We start from the raw sequence: 22,586 nt of genomic DNA on the forward strand, positions 1-22,586 counted from the left end.
GAAGATAGAAGCAGAGCTGCTCGGTGCGGGGTTGAGGTTACGTGCAGCCTCCCCTCACTGTCGCCCAAGGAGCCTTGGGCTAAACAGAGCATAATTGAAAACACTGTTATATTTGGGGGGGGGGGGTGGCTCACACAGCTGCTGGAGCAGCCGAATACTAAAGGAAACAAGGACCTCAGATCGGATGGAAGCCGAGACAGGCGGTCACCTCCCTGAGCACTTACTGCACGCCCACCTGCATCGACGCCGCCGTCTCCCGTGCTGGGTGGACCAGAGCAGCCGGGGAGGGAGGTGACCCATCCAGACCTCGCTGTAAACGGCAGGGCCAGCACGGGAGCCCAGGCAGGCCTGAGGAGCCGGCTCTCTAGCAGTCTGTATCCTGTGAAGACTGCACAGTGCTGTTTTCCTGGAAGAGCACAACCCCAGAGCAGGAGAACCCAGCGGCTGCCCAGCACAGGGAGTCAGACCTGGTTACAAGCCAGGCTCCACCCTGCTTCCTGCGTGACCGCTTGTTTTCCCCATCTGTAAATTGGGACTCTCCCGGTGTGTGGTTAGGATTAGATGAGATAAATGCTTAATGTATTGTCTGACACTTGGTACGTGCACAATTGACATCTGTTGCTGATTTTAAAAAGAAAAAAAACAGCCCTGGGAGACTTAAGAATGTGCCCTAGCTCCGACCGAGAAGTGCGGGAGTGAGTCTGGAGCCTGCGGCTGTCCAGACTCCCAGGCCTGGCTGCTCTGGTCCCCACCTGCTACCTCCAGTGCTGTCCACAGGCCGGTGGCTTGGCCGGTGGAGGCTGTGCTCTGGGGCAGGAGCAGAAAGAAGGGGCAGTTCCCCAGCAGGACCACAGCAGGTGCTCAGGCCACCCACCCGCCAAGACGAAGGGCGCCGGGAGGCCTCCCTCGCGCGTGGGGAGCCGCTCTCCGGCACAGCTTGCTTTGAAGCACTTTCTCATTAAGGGAATTCCTCCTCCCTCCCATGGCTTTCAGGAAACAATTACAAATGTGTTCCAGAAAGCATTTGGTCTCAGCTGTAATCAAATCACACTTAATAATAATCAGCATTTCTCTAGCACTTTGGAATCCACCAGGTGTCTTTCACATATGCTGTTTCACTTGATCCTCGGTTCTGTGAAATAGCTTTGGCCAGAACTATTGGGATTATTGGAGAAAGAGAGGCTCAGAAAGGCTAAGTAGCTCACCCAGTGTCACACAGCTAGTCAGAAATAGCACTGGGACTCAAATACGTATTAACAAATGAAAATCTAGTCCTTCGGAGTGACTCGCTGTTGCCAGGTACAGCCCGACTGTTCACCCAACTCACGTGTTAGCCCTTCCCTTCACTAGCAGCACTTCAAAGCGAGCAGTTGGGCAGCATTTATTATCTGCTTCAAAGTGCCGAAATCCGGTGCCTTGTCCCGTCGAGGCTGGGTTTTCTCTTGCTCTTGTGCACAGGAGCAGGCCTGGGCCCCAGCGGGCTCCGAGTCCAGCCCCACATCCATGCTGCTGGCCTGGAAGGAGGCCCGAAGTCCAGCCACAGGGTCTCCTTCCCAAGAGCAGCGTGTGGCTGGTTCGTGCTCTCCCAGCGGCGAGGCTCCTGTTTGCACAGCAGGCACAAAGCGACGTGGTCCCGCGGACTTGTCCTTCATTTGAGAACCAGCTTCCTGGCAAACAAAGGACCTCTAGCGTCCATTCCCATGCAGCCTCCAGAGGCCTCGCCGTTTCCCGGCCTCCTTTCCCTCCAAGAGTCAAGACCTTTGGAGGCCTGTGGGATGTGGCTGAGAGAAGACAAAGAACAGTGCGAGGAGATGCCCCTCCCCGGCCTGATGGATAGGTGGTGGCCCCCAGACATGGCTCAATGTCACATTCACATACCCACACCCTCCTGCTCTGCAGCAGCAACTTTACCATCTTCTTCTCTGACCCCTGGTTTCCCCTAACTCCTACATCTCCTAATGTCAAAACAAGTGACTCACTGTCTCTATGATAATTATATATAAAAGTTGTGTTTGGAAGGGCAAAGGTCACTGACTAATTATGAGGCCTTGAAGAAGATACCTGTAGAAATGAGTGAGGGTGACTGTACCTTCAAGATAAGAACCCGTCCCTAAAGGAACGCACCTAAGAAAACATTTTTCCAGGGAAGCGGATGTGGCTCAACTGATAGAGCGTCTGCCTACCACATGGGAGGTCCAGGGTTCACACCCAGGGCCTGCTGGCCCACTCACAGTGCTGCCATGCACAAGGAGTCCCGTGCCACGCAGGGGTGTCCCCCATGTCGGGGAGCCCCACATGCAAGGAGTGTACCCTGCAAGGAGAGCCGCCCCGCGTGAAAAGCGCAGCCCGCCTGGAGTGGCACCGCACACACGGAGAGCTGACACAGCACAATGATGCAAGAAAAAAAGAGACACAGATTCCTGGAGCTGCCGAGAATGCAAGTGGACACAGAAGAACACACAGCGAGCTGCCACAAGAGCAGACAATGGGGGGTGGGGGGGAGTAAATAAAATCTTTAAAAAAAAAAAAAATTTTCCAAATAGGTTTTTTTCTCTTTCTAAGAAAAGTGTTAGAAATAGGATATATGGGGGTACATGGAGCCAGCTGTGGGGTCTATGGAGGGGGTGTGACTGCAGCCTTTCCATCCAAGCGGCAGGACCCATTTGAAGGTAGCCCTCCTTCCGCCCGCCGTGTAACAGTGAGGGGGGCTCTGGAAGGATGCATGTCATCTAGGCCAGTGTTGGAGTCTAAGCCCGGGGCCGTGCGTTCACCCAGCACTACTGAAGGTCCCCACATTCAGCTGACGTCTTTGTAGGCAGGTAGGTGGAGGCCCCTTGGCCCCTCGACCATGGTATCACTTGCCCTCTGTCTGGGTTAAGAACAAAGGAAAGAGGCTGTCCCCAACGTGGATGAGCTGTGCATGTAGAATGAATTATTAATTTGCCTACAAAGTGGTACCGTGAAAACAGTCTCTGGCACCTTCCTGAAAAGGGAGCATGGAGTTTCCTTTGAGCTTAATTAAAAGCTCATGCCGAATCACCATGTCCAAGAAAGTCGAGACTGCCATCTCTTGACCCTTATTCAAGCAGCACATCTCAGAACTCATTTTCTCCAAAAATTTTTCTTGAGCACCTGCCATGTGCCGGGGGCAATGCTGGCTGCAGGGTTTATGGTGGTGATGGAAACAAACAGGATTCCTTCCTTCAGGGAGCCAACAGTTTAGTGACTGAACCTGTAAACAGTGAACGGTTATTTTTATTTTTTTAGGAGTTACCAGGGATCAAACCCAGGACCTCAAACAGAGGAAGCAGGCACTCAACCACTGAGCTACCTCCACTCCCCACTGCGAATAGTTATTTTAAAAGCCATTGCCTTGAGGTAGACTCTGGGTCTTTGTTGAAGGCATGAAATGGAATCTGATTCTGCTGTTGGCGCTTTCCTTACCACCAACTCCCCCCATCCTCTTTTTCTTTCTTTCTCTCTTTCTCTCCTTTCTTGTCTTTGTCATCTCATTTTCCTCGCCCTCCTGGGTTCCTGGGCCTTCAGGAGTTCCCCTTTTCATCTCGACATGTCTGACCGCCATGCTGCGCCTTGTTGGCACCCACAGGTTGAAAGCAGTGGGTTGTCGGCAGCCCTCGTCTGAGGATGTCACCAGATTTCACATCTTTGGTTGGGTGAGAAGTCTGAGGAGACCAGAGTCCCCTCCTGCTGCCCTCTATCTAATATTAGGTGACTTCTTCAAAGAGGAGGTCTTTATACTGGAAAACAGTCTCTTACCCATCCCACCTCTCCTTCGCCAGAATGATCCAGCTCCAAGTCCCACTATTTGATTTTTGGCCTTTGAGGCTATCGCTGGTGATACTGATATGAATTTAGATACATTTGTTCCCTGGCAACCTCTTTTGTCTTTATATCATTTAGCCTCAGTTTCAGAGCTTCTTAGAACTGTATTCTGATAGGATTAGATCGCAGTATTTTAGGACATAAAAATTAAGTTTCTCAACTACGGAATTTTTCAAAATTCCTCTGTCTTGTGACCCTTACCTCTCAGCTTCCATTTCCCTCTCATTCTCGGACAGAATTTAAGGTACGCAGGAGCTCTTGTCTGCCTCACACACATTCAGCTCAAGAATAACCAAGCAAAATGCATTTTTTCAGTGGATAGTTGTTTGGAGAAGAGTCCATAAATGAAAAGCACTTGAGCACCAGCTCTTTTTTCTTCTCCTATTTCAATTTTATAGATTTCTTTTATTGTAGTCCTTCCTATTTCAAGTCATTCGAATTTTTTAAAAACTCTGTTGTAATAATTCAAATAATTCAGAAATGAACAAAATAAAATGAAGTCTGTTCATCCCCATCCCCTTCAGTTTCTTCATCTTCGTTATAATTTACAAATAACAATTGATGTGTATCCTTCCATACTTATTGAATTGCTAATGCAAATATATTTTATACATATAGACACAGATATATATAGGTATACACATACACAGAAGGTTGTGCATGTGTAACCACACATGTGTCACTTTCCACTAAACACTTCTGTGAGATGCTTAGGTGTTCCATGGTCAAGTTAGCTACAGAAATCTGTAGCCAATCAGAACTAAGTAGGTTTATGTACCATGGGACTTATGGTTTAAGACTCTTTAATATGGTGTGTATACTTTCCAAATTTATTTGACCATGAGTCTTTTTTCAAGGAATACCTGTTGCTTCTCTGAGAACATGTGGGTTCCATGGAGCAACAATGCGGGAAATGCTAACATACAGTTAAATCTCATTTTTTTTTTGCTTTTACAAATTTAACAAGTATATGTATTATATCTGTTTATATATATATACTTGTAAAAGTATGCACAGAAAAAATAAACTGGAGAAAATATATGAAAAAGTCATCTCAAGGTTTTGAAATTACTGGTGGTTTTTTTTTTTCTTTATACTTATCTGAATTTTCCACATTTTGTGCAAGAAAAAAAAATAGTGTCACTTCCAACATTGAAAATAAAGTTGTTTTTAAATTCCCATAGACTTAATAGAAACACCTGGTGAGTTGGGCTTACTGCTGTCAGTCAAGTGGAAGAAACAGCTGCATAGAAAAGAAAACTCAAGCTTTGGAATCAGATCCAAGTTCATTTTCTTCTTTGTGATCTTGAGCAAAGCATTTAACCTCTGAGGCTCACTTGCAAAATAAGCCTACTGTTAACGCCTGACACAGGACTATTGTGAAAACCATGTCAAATACAGCAGAACTGTACAAATATGTACTTGTTATGCAAAAGTTATTTTAATTGAACTTTTTGATAGTGATCACATGTACAAGGAGATACCATTTTAAGTGAACTTTATGACACATTGGAACAAATATTTTTACTTTGGAAATATACTCCCAAGATGATGAATGAGATGCTTTTGTTCTTAAGCAAAGAATAGGGTTGACTCCACTAAATTGGAGCAAAATGTTTTTAGACTAATTTAGATGATCTTCATTTAATTTTGAATCAGAATTATTTTTCTCCTCTCTAGTCACTTTTAGCACTTGTTGAATAATCGTCATAAAGATAAGGTTTTACTTACCATGATCCATTATCTGTGACTTAGACACTTTCCTATGACTTTTTTCCCCCAGAGATCCTCGAGTTTTAAAAAAAAAAAAAACATTACTGAAGAATTTAGTCTGTTCCCATGAAATTGTAGAATTTCTTGTTGGAGAGCTTTTCTTTTTAACATATAACACATAATCACTTTTAAGATTTTAAGATCTTAAGAGTTTGATGCTAAGAATGGTAAACTTTAAAGTGTGGTTTCACGCTCCCTTGAGCTGTTTTTTTACAATTTTCTTCTGTACTTCCCTGTTTGTTATATAGCAACTCTACAGAAAGAAGCCTGGTTTGGCAATCACGTTTGCAAAGCTGCCTCAAAATTTGGACAAAAATCGATATAAAGATGTGCTGCCTTGTAAGTATCCAGCGGGAATGCCTCCTTTCCCCCCCACACCGAAATAATGTTTCCCTTTTCAAAACAGATTGTCTGGTATTCTGGAACGAGTTTCAGTGTGTCTGTAAACACCACAGCCTTTATTGCAGCCATTTCAGACTCGGAACAGTTGGGGAATAGTGTTTATGCTAATGAGGCAAGAGCTGCAGATGGGGCTGGGAATGAAACTCTTGTTGACTTGGTATGATAAAAATAACGCGCGGAGTAATTGGTCAATTTCTCTCTCCCCCGCAGATGACACCACCCGGGTATCATTGCATGGAAATGAAGATTATATTAATGCAAGTTACGTGAATGTAAGTTAGGAATCTATATGTTAAGACTGGACAGTGAAATCCCTTTAGCAACGATGATAATGGCATGATTGGGCTTTGCGCTTGACAGCGTTTTTCTGTTCACTCCCTCATTTCAGCTATATGCAGTTAGGCAAGTTAGTGTTGCTTTATAGAGGAGAAAACTAAGGTTCAGAGAGGTTCAGTAATTTCGAAAAGGGCAAAAAGCTAACAGAAGGTGGGACCAAAACTTGGATTCTGTGTCTCTGACTTCATGCTCCACATGCTTTCTACTGTCCTTGGCTGCTGACGTGTAGGTGTTTGTTTCTTGCCAGTGGTATGTTTGTAACTTGCTGTGTGTCCCCCCGCCCCCCACCCCATGTTATTTGTATACATTCTGCCTAAAAATAAGATAAAACCTCTGTGCATACCCCAAAAAGAAAAGGTGAAATATTTCACAAGTTTTGGGGAAAGCATTAACTCTCACTCTGAAAAATGCATTTTGAGGCAGCTTATTTGTTTTTTCTGAACCTTAGTTTCTTCATCTCACCAGCAGCCAGCAAACTTTTTCTGTAAAGAGACAGATAGTAAATATTTTGGTCTTTGCAATCCAAGAGTAAAAATCGAGGATATTATGTAGGCACTTAAGGTAACCATTTGAAAATGGAAAAACTGTTCTTAGTTCGCAAGGCAGGGGCCACTGGGTTGGCGGTGAGGCCATAGCTTGCCAAACCCTGATCTAAATGAGCCAGTGATATCCAAGTATAGTTCTCTCAGGTTGTAGCAAAGCATCAAGAACTGCCCTAGTAAAAATGGGTCCAATCAGTGGTTTCCACTTTTTCCAAGGCATCTGTGGGACTCCTTGGCCCTCATTTCATCACTTCTGGGATCTTAAAAGTAGCCCATCAGAGAGCGTGGGGACAGCAAGACCATGCCATCCCATCTCTTCATGTCATCCCGGGGTCTGAGACCAGGGTCCAGAAAGCCATTACCCCAAGAGCCAGCCAAACTATGAATGAGCAGCCTCCATGTCCCTTCCCCGCCTAAGAATGAGTGACTCTCAGAGCAGACCCAAAGCTCAGCAGGTTCTCGGTGTTCTTCCTTAGAAAGGAACACATAAAAGCGGAGCAGGAGGGGCACACCGAGGACATTTGTAAACATTTTAACTGGTTAATGTCAACATTGACCAACTTCAGGGGAAGCATTGAAATCCATGCAGGAAACAAAGAACAAGAAGAGATGGTTTCTGCTTCAAAGAAAATAGATTTTGATAGAAACCTACATGGGGATTGGTATGTATTGCTAAAAATACAGTTACCCAGTATCAATAGATTATCTCTGAGATAAAGCAATGTAAGTCATTTAACCGCTTATGTTTTTTAATGTAAAATTCTATGTGATATATTAACTTTAATTTTTTTTAAAAAGTGTTATTTAAAAAAATACCACACAGTGAAGGAAAAAAAAAACTTCTGCCATTTTGTAGGTACATTTCTGATTGTTGCCTACTGAATATAACACAGTTTAAACTTAAATATCTATTTCTAAAGTTACTGTCCAATATTTTTCAAGAATTTTTTAAAATACATTTTTCTTTGATTTTCCTCCTTTATGGTAAAATCATGAGATATGACTCTGATGTGATGTCAGCTACCAAGAAGAGTTTAAGATCTAGTTCCCTGTCCACCTTGGGGCAACAACAGATTCTAACACCTTCACAATCTCTTGCCAGATGGAAATACCTGCTGCTAACCTTGTGAACAAGTACATTGCCACTCAGGGACCCCTGCCACACACCTGTGCACAGTTTTGGCAAGTAGTCTGGGATCAGAAGCTGTCGCTCATCGTCATGCTGACAACGCTCACAGAGCGGGGCCGGGTAAGTGCTGGCTTCCCATTCACAGGTGTGCGGTGCTTTATGGAACATGAACCTGAGGACCGGAAAGGGTCTTGAATGTCGCCCAGTCCAGCTCCCATGCAGCCCACAGAGCTGCTAGTGTACACCTCCAGTGACCACAAGCTCAGCACTTGGCTCTCCCACGCCCTGCCTTCCCTGAACTTGGCCTTAAAGAATGATCAGGTAGCCATTCCCATTCCAGTCTTGGTCCATTATAACAAGCCAGAAGACAGTTGCCCGTACCCTACCTCGCCTCACCTGGCCCAGAACCCCTGCTTTAGCTGTGGCCTCATGAACTCCGGACAAGCTTGTCCTGAGGAGAGCAGTATAGAGGTCGGGTTAGCAGTGGCCGTAAAGAACAGGTGAGATGACATGCTTTAACATCATCTGCTTGTGTCTCAGTAAAACCTGATGCACAAAGAGGTCAGAAGGCATAATTAGGAGAGTGACAGGTACCATGCCGACCATAACTGGGTGGGAATTTTCTACAGGAACAGATCACTGACAATATGCAAGGGAGACCTGCGTCATGAGTCCTCTGACTTCTAGATACATCTGCATATCGTCATCATTAAACCTTTATTTAGAAATGCAATCCAAGACCAAATATAAATTAGTTTTGAACCACCTGCTCTGAATGATCTGTGTGACCACTTTCTCCCAGCTACCTCCACTGTACCTAGTTCAGAATTCCAGATTGATTCATGAAAATCAGAATACACGGGTTTGGAGTGGATAGTATGTTTGAAGGGATCAATCTAAACTCTTACCCAAAATGACCTGATAAGAATTCCTGCTAATTCAGCAGAACCCTGCAGGTTGTATACGCTCTTACATGCTTTGTCCCAGACACATAGCCCCCACCTCTGTCGGAGCCCCCCGAGGGCCTATCCTGTGGGTGTTTGGCGGATTCATATAGTTCTTCCATCACAATGAGCTGAAATCCATGTTGCTTTTAACCTTCACCCCACCTAGTTCTGCCCCATGGACAGATAACAAAATAAGCTACCCTTCTCTTCTACGTGGCACCCCTTTAGAGATCTGAAAATAACCTTGGGCTTGTAAAAGACACACTTCCATTAAGCTTGTGGTCAGTGGAAACTGTCTGGTCTTTGTCTTGATGTTGCTGTCTAGCCAGGGTCCCCCCTTTTGTACTCATGCCTTTGACTTTTGGAACCTCTGTCCAGCTCACTGGTGGTGCTCTAGAGCCAGACTTTCTGGGTTCAGGACATGTGCCTCTTGAGCAAGTTATTTAGCCTTTCCACTCCTCTACTTTCTTGCCTATAAAATGGAGGTGACAATAGTACCCACCTTGTAGTGTTGTTAAGAAGACAGAGAGAGCGCATATATATAAAAAGCTTAGAGAACTGCATGTTGCAAGTGCCTAGCAAATGTTAGTTGTTGTTCTGTGTGTGTGTCATCGTCCTCATCGTTGGTTGGATTCAGCCATCAGAGTGGTCTTTGAGGTCTTTTTTCTTTTTTCTTTTTTGCTCGTTCTTTGTGTTTGCTGTCACTCCTGGCTTCTTGTCACTCAGATTTTATCAGAATATCTTCTCTTTGCCTAAGTCATTGGTAAAATTGTTAAAGGTCCTGGGGAGGCAGTAGACGCCTCTCCGGGAACGTTGTCAGAGACATCGAGGGCACTCTTCAGGGAGCAGTTGTTAAGCCTCACGGCTCAGCTCTCGTCCCCTGCCATTTCTCCATCTTGTCTACCCAGTTACCACGAGAGAGCTTGTCACAGGCTTTGCTGAAATCATACCGTGCCATGTCTGTGGTCACCTGATCTAGGAATTTTGTTTTTGTTTATACTTTATGGTTGGTTGGTTTTTTTATTTTGTGTTTAATAAGAAGTCAGTTGGACTCTGTTTGAACATCGGGAACCCCTGTGGACTCACAGTACCGTCCTCTCTTGTTTTCTAAGGACTTCCAGACATTGCGTTCTGTGGTCTAGTGGCTAAGCATGCAGACACCAGGGCCAGCTTCCTGAGTTCAAGTCCTGGCTCTGTCGCTTCCTTCATGTGTGACTTAAGCAAACAGTAAAACCTCTTTGTAAAATGGAATAATAGTTCCTGTTTCATACGCTTATGAAAGCACACAAAAACACTATATAAAAGTTTCTGGTAGGAATGGCAACAATATTAATAGTAATTTGGGTACCACTTTAGCAATTATTGCCAGGTCTTTTACTATATTTATTTCACTGCACTGTTACTTTATGATTTTTCTTTGAATTGACTCACCTTTTTTCCTCCTAATGAATTTCCTTTAAAAAGTATTTCTTAAGTGCAAGTCCAATATTGCTTGCCATAAATAAAAGACTACAAAGCAATGTTATTAAATTCCAGGCAAATACTCTTGACTTCCAGACTCTGACACTGAGGCTGGCTTTCTCTCTCCCTGTTAGAAAACGGAGCAGAAAAGTACTAGGGAGGTGGTGGTAAAACTGCACCAGTCCCCAGTTAAGGCTCTCTCTGTGGCGCCATCAGAAATATCGAAGGAAAAATACCACTTTCCCACCAGGTGGTTCCTTGTTGTCTCCTGAAGGTCTCTTCCCCTCCTAGTGTACCGCCCCTGGCCCCCAGTCCAGGCCATTCTGGTATTTTATAGCTGACAGAGATCAGGCTTACTGCCCCGTCATTTCCAAAATCTATTTGAAATACACTTTCCCTATTTCATGATCCTTCTGTATTTATCTGCCTCTGGTCCCTTGCGCACCTGCTTCCCAGGTGCCTCAGTGCTCCAGGGGCTCTCAGGACCGATTCAGGGAGGTTGCCCTCCCCCATCTCCTAAGGCCTTTTAGCTCAGGGTGTGAATCCCGAACGCCCAAGCCCGAATCCGTTCAGGGTAGTCCGGTGCCATGCTCCTGCCTAGTTTGGGCTTCTCTGTCTCCTTCCCAAAGTTTGCTCTACCCTTTGCAGCTGGAAGAGCCTTCTTCCCAGGGAAAGGGGAGCCCCAGCAGGAATGGTTTATCATCTTTCAGCAGCTAGCGCAGCCCCCTCTCCCTTGCTCTGCTCTTTCCAGCTCAGCAAAAGAGGCCCTTTCTGTGCTCCGAGAGGCCTCGGCCTCCCCTGGCTGCCCTCACAGGCCCTGCCCCGCCTGTGCTGTCCTTGCGCGCACCCCTCTCCTCTCTTCTGTTGGTGTCCACTCTGAACCTGGGCTCCTCTGAGGTCTCCGCGTGACCCCGTGGGTTTCTTTGTTTCCCAGCCCTTCCTTCCTTTGTGAACCCACGGGGGCCGATCCCATGGCTCCTGTGTTGAGGTGCCATCTCCCGGGAGAGAGCCTTTCCTCCAGTCCCGACCCGGGAACCTGCCTCTCTCGTTGGCCCTTAGTTAGAAACCTGTTCTAAAATCCAGGGTTTGTGTTTCCTCCCTCTTCTGTTACAAACGCTCAGGTGACCCGGGCCCTTTGTTGGAAGGTCCCTATCTCTTCCTGGCCCCACCCACCCACGCACCCAGATTAGGAGGGAGTCCACGTGAGCAGTTTTGCCCTGAAAATGCTCAACAAGCCTTGTTTGTTCTCTCCCACTTCACGGTTGAGCGGAGGGAGACGGTCTGCGCGTGGGTTATGGAAATACAGGCGGTTCTTGCGATCGTGGTCGTTGTGTTCTGTAATTAGCAAATACTGAATCATCGATCCTACGGGAAATACACAATGTTTTCATCAACCGATCAATGTATAACCTTGTTTTATGTGTGTTTCTGTTGAAAGGCACTTCCCTTAATATATATTATTGATTCCTTAACATTGAACTCACAGCCAACATGCTATGACTCATGCCTAAACAAAGCTTATCGAGCACGTGGATTTTTCCTGTACATCGCATCGAAGCCCTCTCTTGCTCAGGAATTCTAGAGAGTACGTCAGTGCTCTACCTGGGGGCCAATTTAAACAGCAAAATCACCAACAAAAGGCACAACAATGCGAAAAACATGGCACTAAATATATTGCAGAAAGGACACATCGTTTGCATTGTGAGAGCCAAAACGAGAAGGCAGAGCATCACCTTGCTCGGCCTCGGTGGGGGATGTGTGTGGCAGGCAGCTCAAAATTTTTCACCACTCTGCCCATGTCCTCAAATGATCGTGAAACCACCCCAAGTGTTGATCTGGGGGTTACGAATACATTTTAGCAAGAAGGTGAAGTCAGACAAGCAGGTTCTGTGAATACTGAGGGTCGACTGTCTGTCTTTTCAGTTGAAAACCTCGGTCTCCCTCGCCTCCCAGCAGCGATGTTTCTTTTGAGGGAAGAAAGCATTTTTGCCTCTACCCCTTTCGGATGCCTTTCCTTCGTGGTCTGCCCGTCCTCAGGGGCGCTGGCTTCTGAATCGGAAGGCAGTGACAATGCCTCTCTCTTGGACCTGTTTGAGGGTTGGGAATGACCCTGGACACAAAGCCTGTCACATAGTAGGGCAGCAACTCTGCATCCCATCCTGCCATGTCTCACTAGGCCTGAGGTAAAAGCATCGACCGCTCTGTGCCCGTTAGGGCATCGCCAGGTTGTCACGGCATCAAGTGAGGCAACAGGAGGAGGTTTGGGGCAGCGCAAAGCCCTATACATGCTCTTCCTCTTGCTCTGTGTATCACACAGCGGCCTTGGTGAGATGCGTTCATGGGTGATGGCACTCCTCCCCAGGGAGCTTAACTTCCAACGAGTCCTGGTCCTCCCTCATGAGTGGTTGAGCAAACATCTGGGCACTGGCTCCTTCCGTGCCTGAACCCCAAACCCACGTGCTCATTTGTTGACACATTTACCCAAGTGGCCTCCATATAGGGTGCCCAAAGCTGAGGTCACCAACCGCACACACACACACACACACACACATACTGACACAAACTTGCACATCCTCTTGTGCTTATTATTTTGGCCCATGGCGTACATCTGTCCAGTCTCCCAAGCCAAAAATCTGGAACCAGCCTTTTCCCCTGCCTTATCTCCACCTCCCACATCCACTCACCACTGACTGCCCTGTAGACTACCTTCTGCAGCTTTCTACTCTGTCTCTTCCTCTCTGTCCCCAGGGCCCCTGCCTTCTCGCAGAGCCTTTTCTCGCCCCGAATCAGCAGCCGCTTCCTTAGGGTTCTCCTGGCCCAAAGTCCCCCCCGGTCTAGTCCATTAGCACAGCTTCCAGCTTGGCCTTTCCATAACTGTCACTTTTCTACTCAAAACTCTTTGGTGGCTCCCCAGGCACTCAGAAAAGCCACACATACAGACACACATGTACACATGTGCACACCCACCTGCCAGCCTGGATTCTACTTTTTATCCAATCACAATGAACTCTAAGTTGTTCTCTTGGTGCACCAGGGACTCCCGTACCTCTTTACCTTGTACATCTCCTGCTCTCCTGAAGCATTGGTCTTTGCCTCACACACCTGGTGGACACCCAAGTTCTCAGGCCCCTTTGTCCTAGATGTCTAGTTCACCTCTGGAGGACCTCCGTCCCTGCCTTGCCTCCATCTCTACTTTTCACACACGTCCCTCTACTGGATATGAGATACCTGAGGGCAATGCCCAACCATGTCTCATTCATCTCTTTCCCAGCAATATTTGTCAACTGACTAAATGAACAAGAAAACAAACATTTCCCCATAAAGGCTACTTAATTTGAGCATGACTCTCCCACCAAGCCTGATTTTGTGTTGTCTTCCTGAGATAATGTTCTTCCTGTACCATGAACCCAACCTTCAGCAGGTACCTTGTCATCCAGAAAACCAGATGTTTTCGGAAGCCATCTTTTATGGCCACCTCTTCCTCCCTGAACCCTCTTCTCACCCAAAGTCACACTTAGAACTGGAAGGAGAGAAAATCCAGGCCTGATCACATCGGAGCCATCCCGGTGAGCTGGGTTTGCAGCAGCCCGTTCCTAGCCTGGCACTTTCACGCATCTCCTTGGGCTCTGGTGATTCCTTCCTGGAGAGTTGGACCTTCTTCATGCATTGCCTGTTTCATCCTCACTGCCCTTCTTTAGAACTGTTTATTTGTTATTTCACAGTATATCATCCTGCCTAAGAATTCGCAACCCTGGTGTGAAATTTCAGCTCTGCCCTACTTTCTATCTACATGATCTGACCCAAGTTGATTCATTCTCTGAGTTTCCCTTTACTCATATGCAAAACTGAGATAATAGTAGTACCCACCTCACAGGGTCAAAATACAATGATGTCCATAAAAAGTACCATTCAGTGCTTAGCACAGAGTATTCAGAAGATACTAGGCTTTAGCATCATCGCCTCTTGCAGCAGTAGAACTAATGGGCAAAGGAACCTCAAAGAGATCAAGCAACTTTCCCAAGGTCACACAGTTGGTTAATAGAACTTATCGACCAGGATTTAAATACAGATTCTCCATAAAATTCTTGCTCTTTCCACTAAACTCCAACTGCTTTCAGATCCAAATAGGCCTAAAAACTAAATTCGATCAGAGCTAAGGATGGAGTCCAGTTCAGGTCGTATTCATTGTGGAGAAAGGGGAATCTCTGGGAATGCAGCTATTTGTAGCACTGCCTTACGTGGGCTAATCACTGCCAAGAACTTCCTCCCATCTGTCATTGTGTGGGCAGGGTGTAGGAAGCCTGCAGGGCCGGGATTTATGCCTCTTTAGAGATGGCAGGCAGGTGAGGTGGTGGTGGTGCCCTCTGCCTGGGGTTCTGCAGACAGTAACCCTTGTCACATCGAGATGAAGTTGGGAGATGCCTGCTGGCTGACGCACCCATGGTCCAGGAGTAAAAGTAAAATCTTAACCCAACTTCCCAGCAGCAGACTTCAAATATCCACTGTGACATTTGAAAATAAGAATAGAAAAGCTGTTTCCAGACAAATTATACCCCCTTTCTGCAGCTGTAAGCACATGTAATGTAATGTTTACATAATTGGTGTATATATAGGCTTGGAAATACTTTTTTTTTTTTTTAATGAGCCAGAATTTCACAGACAAAAGGAGCTATGATGCAGTGGACAGCTCGGCCCTGAATTTTGCTTAGAGTTTAGAACCAGGAGCTAAGATGGCTTTTGGGCAAGCTACCAGGGAGGGCCGTGGGAGGTGTGAGTCTGTGGGAAACCACCACCGTGTCAAGGGACACTGGGCGTGCCGAAGAAAGAGGGCTGCCCTGTGCCGCAGCCCTGTGGCCTCGGGCACACTGGTCCCCTGAGCCCCGGTTTCCCGTCTGCTAAATGAGGAGTGGTAGCACTGGTCAGCCCCGTAGGGAGCCATGTGTGAAAGCGTGTGAGGGCCTAGAAGTGCCACTCACATGGGAAGGGCTGTGGATCTCAGTGTGGGGATTTCATTCCTCTGGATTTTTGTGGCATCTCTGCTCGACTGTTCTCATGCAGTCGAAATGACTGCAGTGATGGCCACATGGACCCGACCCCAGGGCGAGCCCAGCGCCGCCCCTCACTCCCCCAACCTCCACCACCAACCGTGACCAGGCGCCGTCCCAGTCTTCCCGGTGAAGAACGTGAGGCTGAGAGGGCCGAAGCCACATGACTTGTTCAATGTCTGATGACAACAATGTTTACAGAACTAGTCCTCCCCGGGAGTGCCGGCCGACACCCAAACGAGTGCTCCCGCCACGGGACCTGCAGCCTCCTGCCCTGGGAGCAGGGGGTAGATGGCGAAGAGGGACCGAATCGATGGGGTGCTCGACTGGGGTGGGGGGAGGTTGGGGTCCATAAAGCCCCGTAACTGTGGTCGCCCGCTGGTCTCCCACCTACGAGCCTGGCGAGGGAGAAGGCAAATCTCTTGGGGTCGTCCGGGCTCTGGCCCAGGACTGATGGGAGAGCCGCCGGCAGGCTGCCCCGCACCACGCTCTCGGGAAGAGGAAGGAAGGGTCTCTGCTCGCCCGGGGCCTCACCCGAGGTTCCTTTCTCCCGCCACCCCCGGAGGACCTGGGCGTGAGGGAGAGGTCGCTGCTGGCTCCTGCTGTGCCCACACCCCTCTCTCACAGGGAGGCGGCTGTGGCCGGAAAGTGCCCCCGCCTCACTCAGCCGTTCCCTTGCAGACCAAATGTCACCAGTACTGGCCCGACCCCCCTGACGTGGCGGAGCACGGCGGCTTTCACGTGCGGTGCCGCTCGGAGGACTGCACCATCGCCTACGTGTTCCGGGAGATGCTGGTCACCAACATGGAGGTGGGCGGGGCCCGCGGGCGACGGTCAGAGGGGAGGGCCCAGCGGGGCCCTGGGGGAGGCGGTACTTTGGGAACGCTCAGTAGTGACGCGGGTAGAGAGCCCGCACGTGTGGCCCCGACGGTGAGTCCCGCGGGCGCCGACGGGAAGAGATCCCCGGGTGGGAGTGAGCGGGGAGGCCGTCCTGCGTCCGCCACCCACGCGGCGAGGTGGCCTCACCGCGGACCCTGCGTCTGCCCAGACAGGAGAGGAGCACGCAGTCACGCATCTCCAGTACGTCGCCTGGCCCGACCACGGCGTTCCCGACGACTCCTCAGACTTTTTGGAATTTGTCAACTACATGAGGTCCCTGAGAGGGGACAGCGAACCTGTCTTAGTTCATTGCAGGTACTGTGGTTGGCTGGTTTTGAACCTGTATCCCCTGGCGGGGGCCAGGAGAAAGCTGACGGGCAGCGCCCCCTCCCTAGTCCTTGTAAGGCCGTGAGCTTTTACAGAGCCCTGTTTTCTTGGTCTCTTTACTAGTTCAGATTTGGAATTTTTCATGAAATGACAAATTTCCAAATGTTGCCCAGAACGAAAGGAAAAGTTCCCTCCTGATCTTTACCTGTACCTTTGAGTCAATGGCCTTCACCATAGGTGGGGATAAGCGGGGGGGTGTGGGTTTCATTGGCCTTTAAGCCGGGAACCTATAGATCAGGCTCCTTCAGCAGCCCGAGGGCACACCCTGAGTGTGTGTGCGAATTCTCCAAGGTCGGAGGAGGAAGGCTCTTCCTGAGGAAGTGCAGGCTTCAGGCAGGATTCCTCTGGGCCATGCAGAAAGCTGCTGGGACAAATCCCACTTCTCTCCCCTCTGCAGTGCTGGAATAGGTCGGACTGGTGTGTTGGTCACCATGGAAACAGCCATGTGCTTAATCGAGAGAAACCTGCCCGTTTGCCCACTGGATATTGTCCGGAAAATGCGAGACCAGCGCGCCATGATGGTGCAGACGTCAGTGAGTGGAAATCCAGCGATCAAAGCGGGCGATGGCTGGCACTTACCGAGGGCCTACCCTGGGCCAGGCTTGAGGGAGGGCTTGAGGGCAGAAGATGGAGGCTTGGGGGTCCAAGGCGCTCGCCAGGGGCCAGAAGGCACCAAAGCCCAGCCCCTCCTGTCGGCCAGGCACTGCCCTGCGCTCCCACGGCCCTCGTGGTTTCCTCCTGTCCCCTGCTCAGCCGGGAAGCAGCCGGGGTGGTGCCGTGCCTTGCAGAGCCACCAGCCGTCATCTGCCCACCAGAAGTGAGCAGGTCACCCGAGGGATCACACCCTGGGGGACTCTGGCTGAGTGGACGTTTCACACGGGCCCTCTCTCCTCTTGGGCTCTTGGTACAGCAGCTGCCCTTGAGTGGAAATCCAGTGGCTTTCCCCTAGAACTACCAGCCGGCAGTGGAGTGGGGTGGAAGGAGCGTTATTCAGGCTCCCCCTACATACTGGACAACTTTTTTTTTTTTTTAAACTTATTTTATTTGTTTATCCCCCCCTTGCTGCTTGCTCGCTGTCTGTTCTCTGTGTCCATTCACTGCGCGTTCTTCTGTGTCTGCTTGTCTCCCTTTGTTGCATCATCTTGCTGCCCCAACTCTTCATGGGGCACAGGCCGTCGGCTCTCCGTGGGCGCGGGCCAGCCTGCCTTCACAAGGAGGCCCTGGGACACGAACCCAGGGCCTCCTGTGTGGTAGACGGGAGCCCAACTGATTGAGCCACCACCGCTTCCCCTGGACAACTTTTGATCATCTCTTAACCTCCCTGCAGGCCTCAGTTTCCCCACCTGCAAAGTGGAGACTTAGTTTCCCTGGCTGCTGTAACACAATACGACAAAGTGGTATTAAAACTTAAAACAACGGCCTGTTAGTCTCATAGCTCTGGAGGCTGAGAGTCCAAAGTCAAGGTCTGGGCAGAGCACGCTCCCTCTGAAACCTGTGGGGAAGAGTCAGTCCTTCCTTGCCTCTTCCTAGCTGCCAGCATTTGCGGGACATCCTTGGCGCTTCTTCAGCTGCAGCACCTCAGTCTCGTCTCCCTTTATAAGGACTCCAGTCGTAGGGGATAAGGACACCCCTCCCCCAATCTAGGATGGCCTTACTTTAATTTAACTCATTCCATAGGTAATGACCCAATTTCCAAACAAGGTCACATGCTCAGGACTCGGGGTTAGGATTTTGATCTATCTTTTGGGTGGACACCATTTAACTCGTAAGAGGGGCCATCCCACATTTATTCGTTCAACAGAGAATTGCAGCAAGCAGGAGGGGAACTGGATTATCAGTCCTGGCGGGAGGGGGAGTTCAGTGGGCTCTGAGAACTCAGAGGAAGGGTATCTAAAGATGCTGAGAGGTCCAGGAAGGCTTCCCGGAGGAGGTAGAAACCCCCAGGATGAATGAGAAGGGTTCAGCAAAGAAAGCGGGAGCTGTTCCCCAGCCACCAGCTATGTAAGATTTCTCTAATAGATTATGAGCTCTTGTAATTTTATATTAGTTCATCCCCAGAAAATAACGTTAAGAGGAAAGAAAAAAAAAAACTCATTAAGGCTATTCTCTGCCCTGTTTTGTGGAAATGGAAAACCTTGCTGCTGGTTACAAAGGAAAAAAAACACATCATCTTGGTGGGTAGATTTTCCTAGCTGGTGAAGCTCTGTCTGATGCTTCACTTCATAAAATAAATTTCTTGAGTGTTTGTCGAGATAAATAGCCTGACCGGCGTAGCGGCTTTTAGAGGCTCTCCTTTGGAAGACAAAATCCAGACTCTGGGCCCCAGCTCAGGGCCCCCCACGACTGGATTCTGGCCCACCGTCACAGCCTCTGCTCTGGGCCGGCCCAGCTGGCACCGCGCTGCTGCTTGCGCCACCCTTCCCGCCTGCGGCCACCTGTGCGTCCTCCCCTCCCTCCACCGAGCTTCAAAGACGCGCTGCCCCCGCCTCCCGGGCATCCACACACACACACACGCGTGCGCGTCCTGTAGGAACTGTTGACTCGCAGGTGCATCTTCTCCTCTGTTTCCCTGGCCTGGCCCAGAGACGGAGCTCGGGGAGCGTTCATGAATGGCGCCGCGGTCCAGTGCGGCGCGGAGGGCGCTGGGCCCGCCTTGACAGCCTTCTTCTCTTTTCCAGAGCCAGTACAAGTTCGTGTGCGAAGCGATTCTTCGTGTTTATGAAGAAGGCTTAGTCCCAATGCTGGATCCCAGTTAAGACGACTGTGAACACGTTCATTCCTCTTTCCCAAGGGCACCCTCCTGAAGGACTGACAGGCCTTCTCTCTGGACCCAGCAAGAGGGACCTGTGTGGGCTGTGGGAAAGGAATGGGCGCATTTGAAACCAGGCACTTTAAATTTCTCTAGGAAAGGTATCGTGTACATAGGAACCATGTAGATAACGCATGCAGTCATGTATAGCTTCGTTGAGACCCATTTTTTTCCTACGGAGAGAAATAAGCAAAAGGAATCTCACTTCGGGGCCCGTGCTGATGCCTTCCTCCTAGACGTCCCCAGGCTCCTGAAGCCATGCTCGGGCACCCCCCTGAAACACGAAGGCGTGGTCGCTTAGGGTTGCTTGGAGTGTGTGTGTGTGTGTGTCTGTGTGTAGAGGGTATGGGCAAGCTAAGGGCTGAGCTTTCTGTGCTTCCGGGCAGAGCTGGAAACAATTGGAGTTCAGCGATGGATGCTAAGGAAACCCAGATGAATGTACTAGACTTCAGGGGCAGGGATTTCAGGCCCTGTGCCCTCCCCTTCTTCCCATCTTCCTGCTACTTCCCGTATTCGTGTTCCGGAGAATCAAGTCCAAACTCTCTGCTTTCTCCCTGCGTTCCCGACCCGTCCTGCTTGGTTTTCAGTTTCGACTCCGAGAACTAGGACTCTCGGGGTCTTGTTTTCCTCACGTGTTAGTTTTAGAAGCAGGTGTCCCTCGGCTCTGCTCAGTTCTTACTGTACCCTCGGAATCCAGGACTGGAATCATTTACTACTGAATCTACTACATGTATTGCTGCTACTTGAAGCTATTACACTTGAAACCTTATGATTTGCGTGAGGGGGAATGGGATGACGTCATCTAAATACTCAGAATCGTTGGCTCTTCGAAGAATGACCGTCTAGGCGATGAACCGTGGGGAGCCCAGTTTTCTGGAGGGTTGTCTGCCGGCGCGTGTATGTGTGTGTGTGCCCATGGCTGAGTGTTTCTCAGGATTCCTGACTTGATTCAAATTACAGTCAAGTTCATGTAAAGAATGACTCTCTGTGCAGAAGAACAAATGTGTGCATTCACCCTGCGTCACGATGGTCTCCATTTCATTTCAAAGGAGAGGATCAGACTATCTGAGTATAAACACAATTTGATGTTAATTTATTCTAAGTCCATCATGATTTTGATTGTCCTGAAGAATTCTGCCTTTGTTAATACCATGTTAATTTTTTTTTTAAATTTGTGTCAGGATTGTAGCCAGCTATTATTTAAGGGAAATAAATTACATAAAAAATGTTAATGTGGTTTTTTTACATAGCTTTTTACATGTTCAGAAGAGGAAACTGAGCAAGCCTCTGAATGGCATTTATTAGGAAAAAATACATTCATAATATGGTGCATGTGAGTGAAGCCATTTTGATAGAGCAAACTCAGGACAATTGATTCATTTCCTGATTGCAAGATGGATAAAGACCTGTACAATGGGGGCAGGTTTGTAAAAGTTTTTCTCTGCAGACCTAGCATATTTACTTGGATACTTCCCATCTTTTCCCCACCAGTCTTTACTGCTAAGTGGGAGGGATAGGAGGAAGGTGCCATAGCCTCATATTGTGAAACAAGAAAACACCGAAGGCAGTTTCCTTGCATAGTGCCAGGTAAGCAGATGGTTTGAGGCCAAGCGGGAAGGAAATTTGGTTCCTGATCTCCATTGATGCCGGGTAGCCATAGGCCTCATCCCATAAGAGCTCTACCTCTATTTCCTCATCTGTAAAATGGGAGAAATAACACTTCTGACTTTAGGTTGATAGTGAGGATTGAGAAGGATCATGTTACTAATGCAAATTTTCATCAGCTAAAATGTAACTGATAACTGTTATGGATGGGGTAGTTAACTTATTAGTAACTAATCCCAAAATATGGCTTTTTATAGGAGAAAAGTGCTTTTCTTCTAGAGAAAGCAAGAACAAAAAGGGAATTCTATACCAGTATTTTTGTTCAATCTGGTCTCAAAAAAATTCTGTCAGCAAAGCACCAAGAAGGGGAAGGAAGGAGCAGTGGCATAAATTTAAATGCCATCAGGATATTTAGCAAATCATTACCATTTGATGAAAAGGCCTTGTCACCCTGTGTGCAAAAAGCCCGAGGGGTCTAAATGTGTTTGAAGATTTGTGTGTGTGATTCTTTTAAACAAATTAAATTTGTCCAGTATGGTTGCAGAATTGCTGCCATAATTGTTCCATGAATTTGTCGAAAGCTACCAAAGCTTGCCACCAGCCTTTCCCTGCCTCTGTGCCAGCCAGTGGTTCAGCCCCAGCAGATACTGCCTGAAACAAACTCCATGAACTAATGGGGACGAACAAGACAAGGGGATTATCTGAAGGGGCAGATATGCAGGCGAATACTGTAGATATAACCAATTAAATTCTATAGCTCAGATTCCATTCACCCCTTATACACTTAAGCAGTTATACTCAAGAAGGCTTGTTTAGTTTCAAGTAAAGAACTGCATCAGTCAGGATGGATTCTTTCGGCTGGGAAATTTGGCTAAGTGTGAATAGGGGAGACACTGACACCCTTGTTCTGCACTTGGGAGGATCTAACTAGACACGTCAACATACCTGTTTAATCAGGAAGGGAGAGCCTACACTTGGTGTTCCGACTTTCCAGAGAAAAAGATTCAGCTCAGTTTGGGAGGTGAGAGCCAGATCACAGACTCATACAGGTCTTTAGTTCCTGAGATAGTATACAATTTATACTTGATTGTGCCTTTAGATGAGTGTAGAAGCTACTGCTGCTGTGTTGCCAGTTGGCATTTTTGTGTTCCTCAGGAGTTCACATTTGAGGGCGAGCAGCAGGGCCCTTCCTCTTCCAGAAACTATGAAGAGGCATCATCAATGCGAGGAAATTGCACAAGGCAGGACTTGGGTCCTGACCTGGACTTAGGCAAGATGTGTCTCTCTCAGCCCTCAGTTTCCTCGAAAGGGGAAGATGGGGCTGGACTAGGCAAGCTCTTTGCTTATTTCAGAAGTTAACATTTGGGGGAAGCGGACTTGGCCCAGTGGTTAGATTGTCCATCTACCACATGGGAGGTCCGCGGTTCA

General features: G+C 48.2%; 1 protein-coding gene across 8 annotated transcripts in view; it reads left to right on the forward strand.

The window, feature by feature from the left end:
- The window catches only part of PTPN3 (protein tyrosine phosphatase non-receptor type 3), a 144,472-nt gene extending 123,687 nt beyond the window's left edge, over positions 1-20,785 (forward strand). For all 8 annotated transcript variants that reach the window (XM_023584102.2, XM_023584103.2, XM_071217077.1 and 5 more), the window contains 7 exons: positions 5,865-5,955; positions 6,229-6,290; positions 7,999-8,145; positions 16,160-16,288; positions 16,527-16,672; positions 17,142-17,277; positions 19,423-20,785. In XM_023584102.2, the coding sequence (XP_023439870.2) occupies positions 5,865-5,955; positions 6,229-6,290; positions 7,999-8,145; positions 16,160-16,288; positions 16,527-16,672; positions 17,142-17,277; positions 19,423-19,500 (789 nt within the window). In that variant the 3' untranslated portion in view covers positions 19,501-20,785. The remainder of the gene's footprint in view (positions 1-5,864; positions 5,956-6,228; positions 6,291-7,998; positions 8,146-16,159; positions 16,289-16,526; positions 16,673-17,141; positions 17,278-19,422) is intronic.
- The last annotated feature ends 1,801 nt before the right edge of the window (positions 20,786-22,586 follow it).

The sequence above is a fragment of the Dasypus novemcinctus genome, chromosome 8 (genome assembly GCF_030445035.2).
Source record: "Dasypus novemcinctus isolate mDasNov1 chromosome 8, mDasNov1.1.hap2, whole genome shotgun sequence".
In the NCBI taxonomy this organism is placed as follows: Eukaryota; Metazoa; Chordata; class Mammalia; order Cingulata; family Dasypodidae; genus Dasypus; species Dasypus novemcinctus.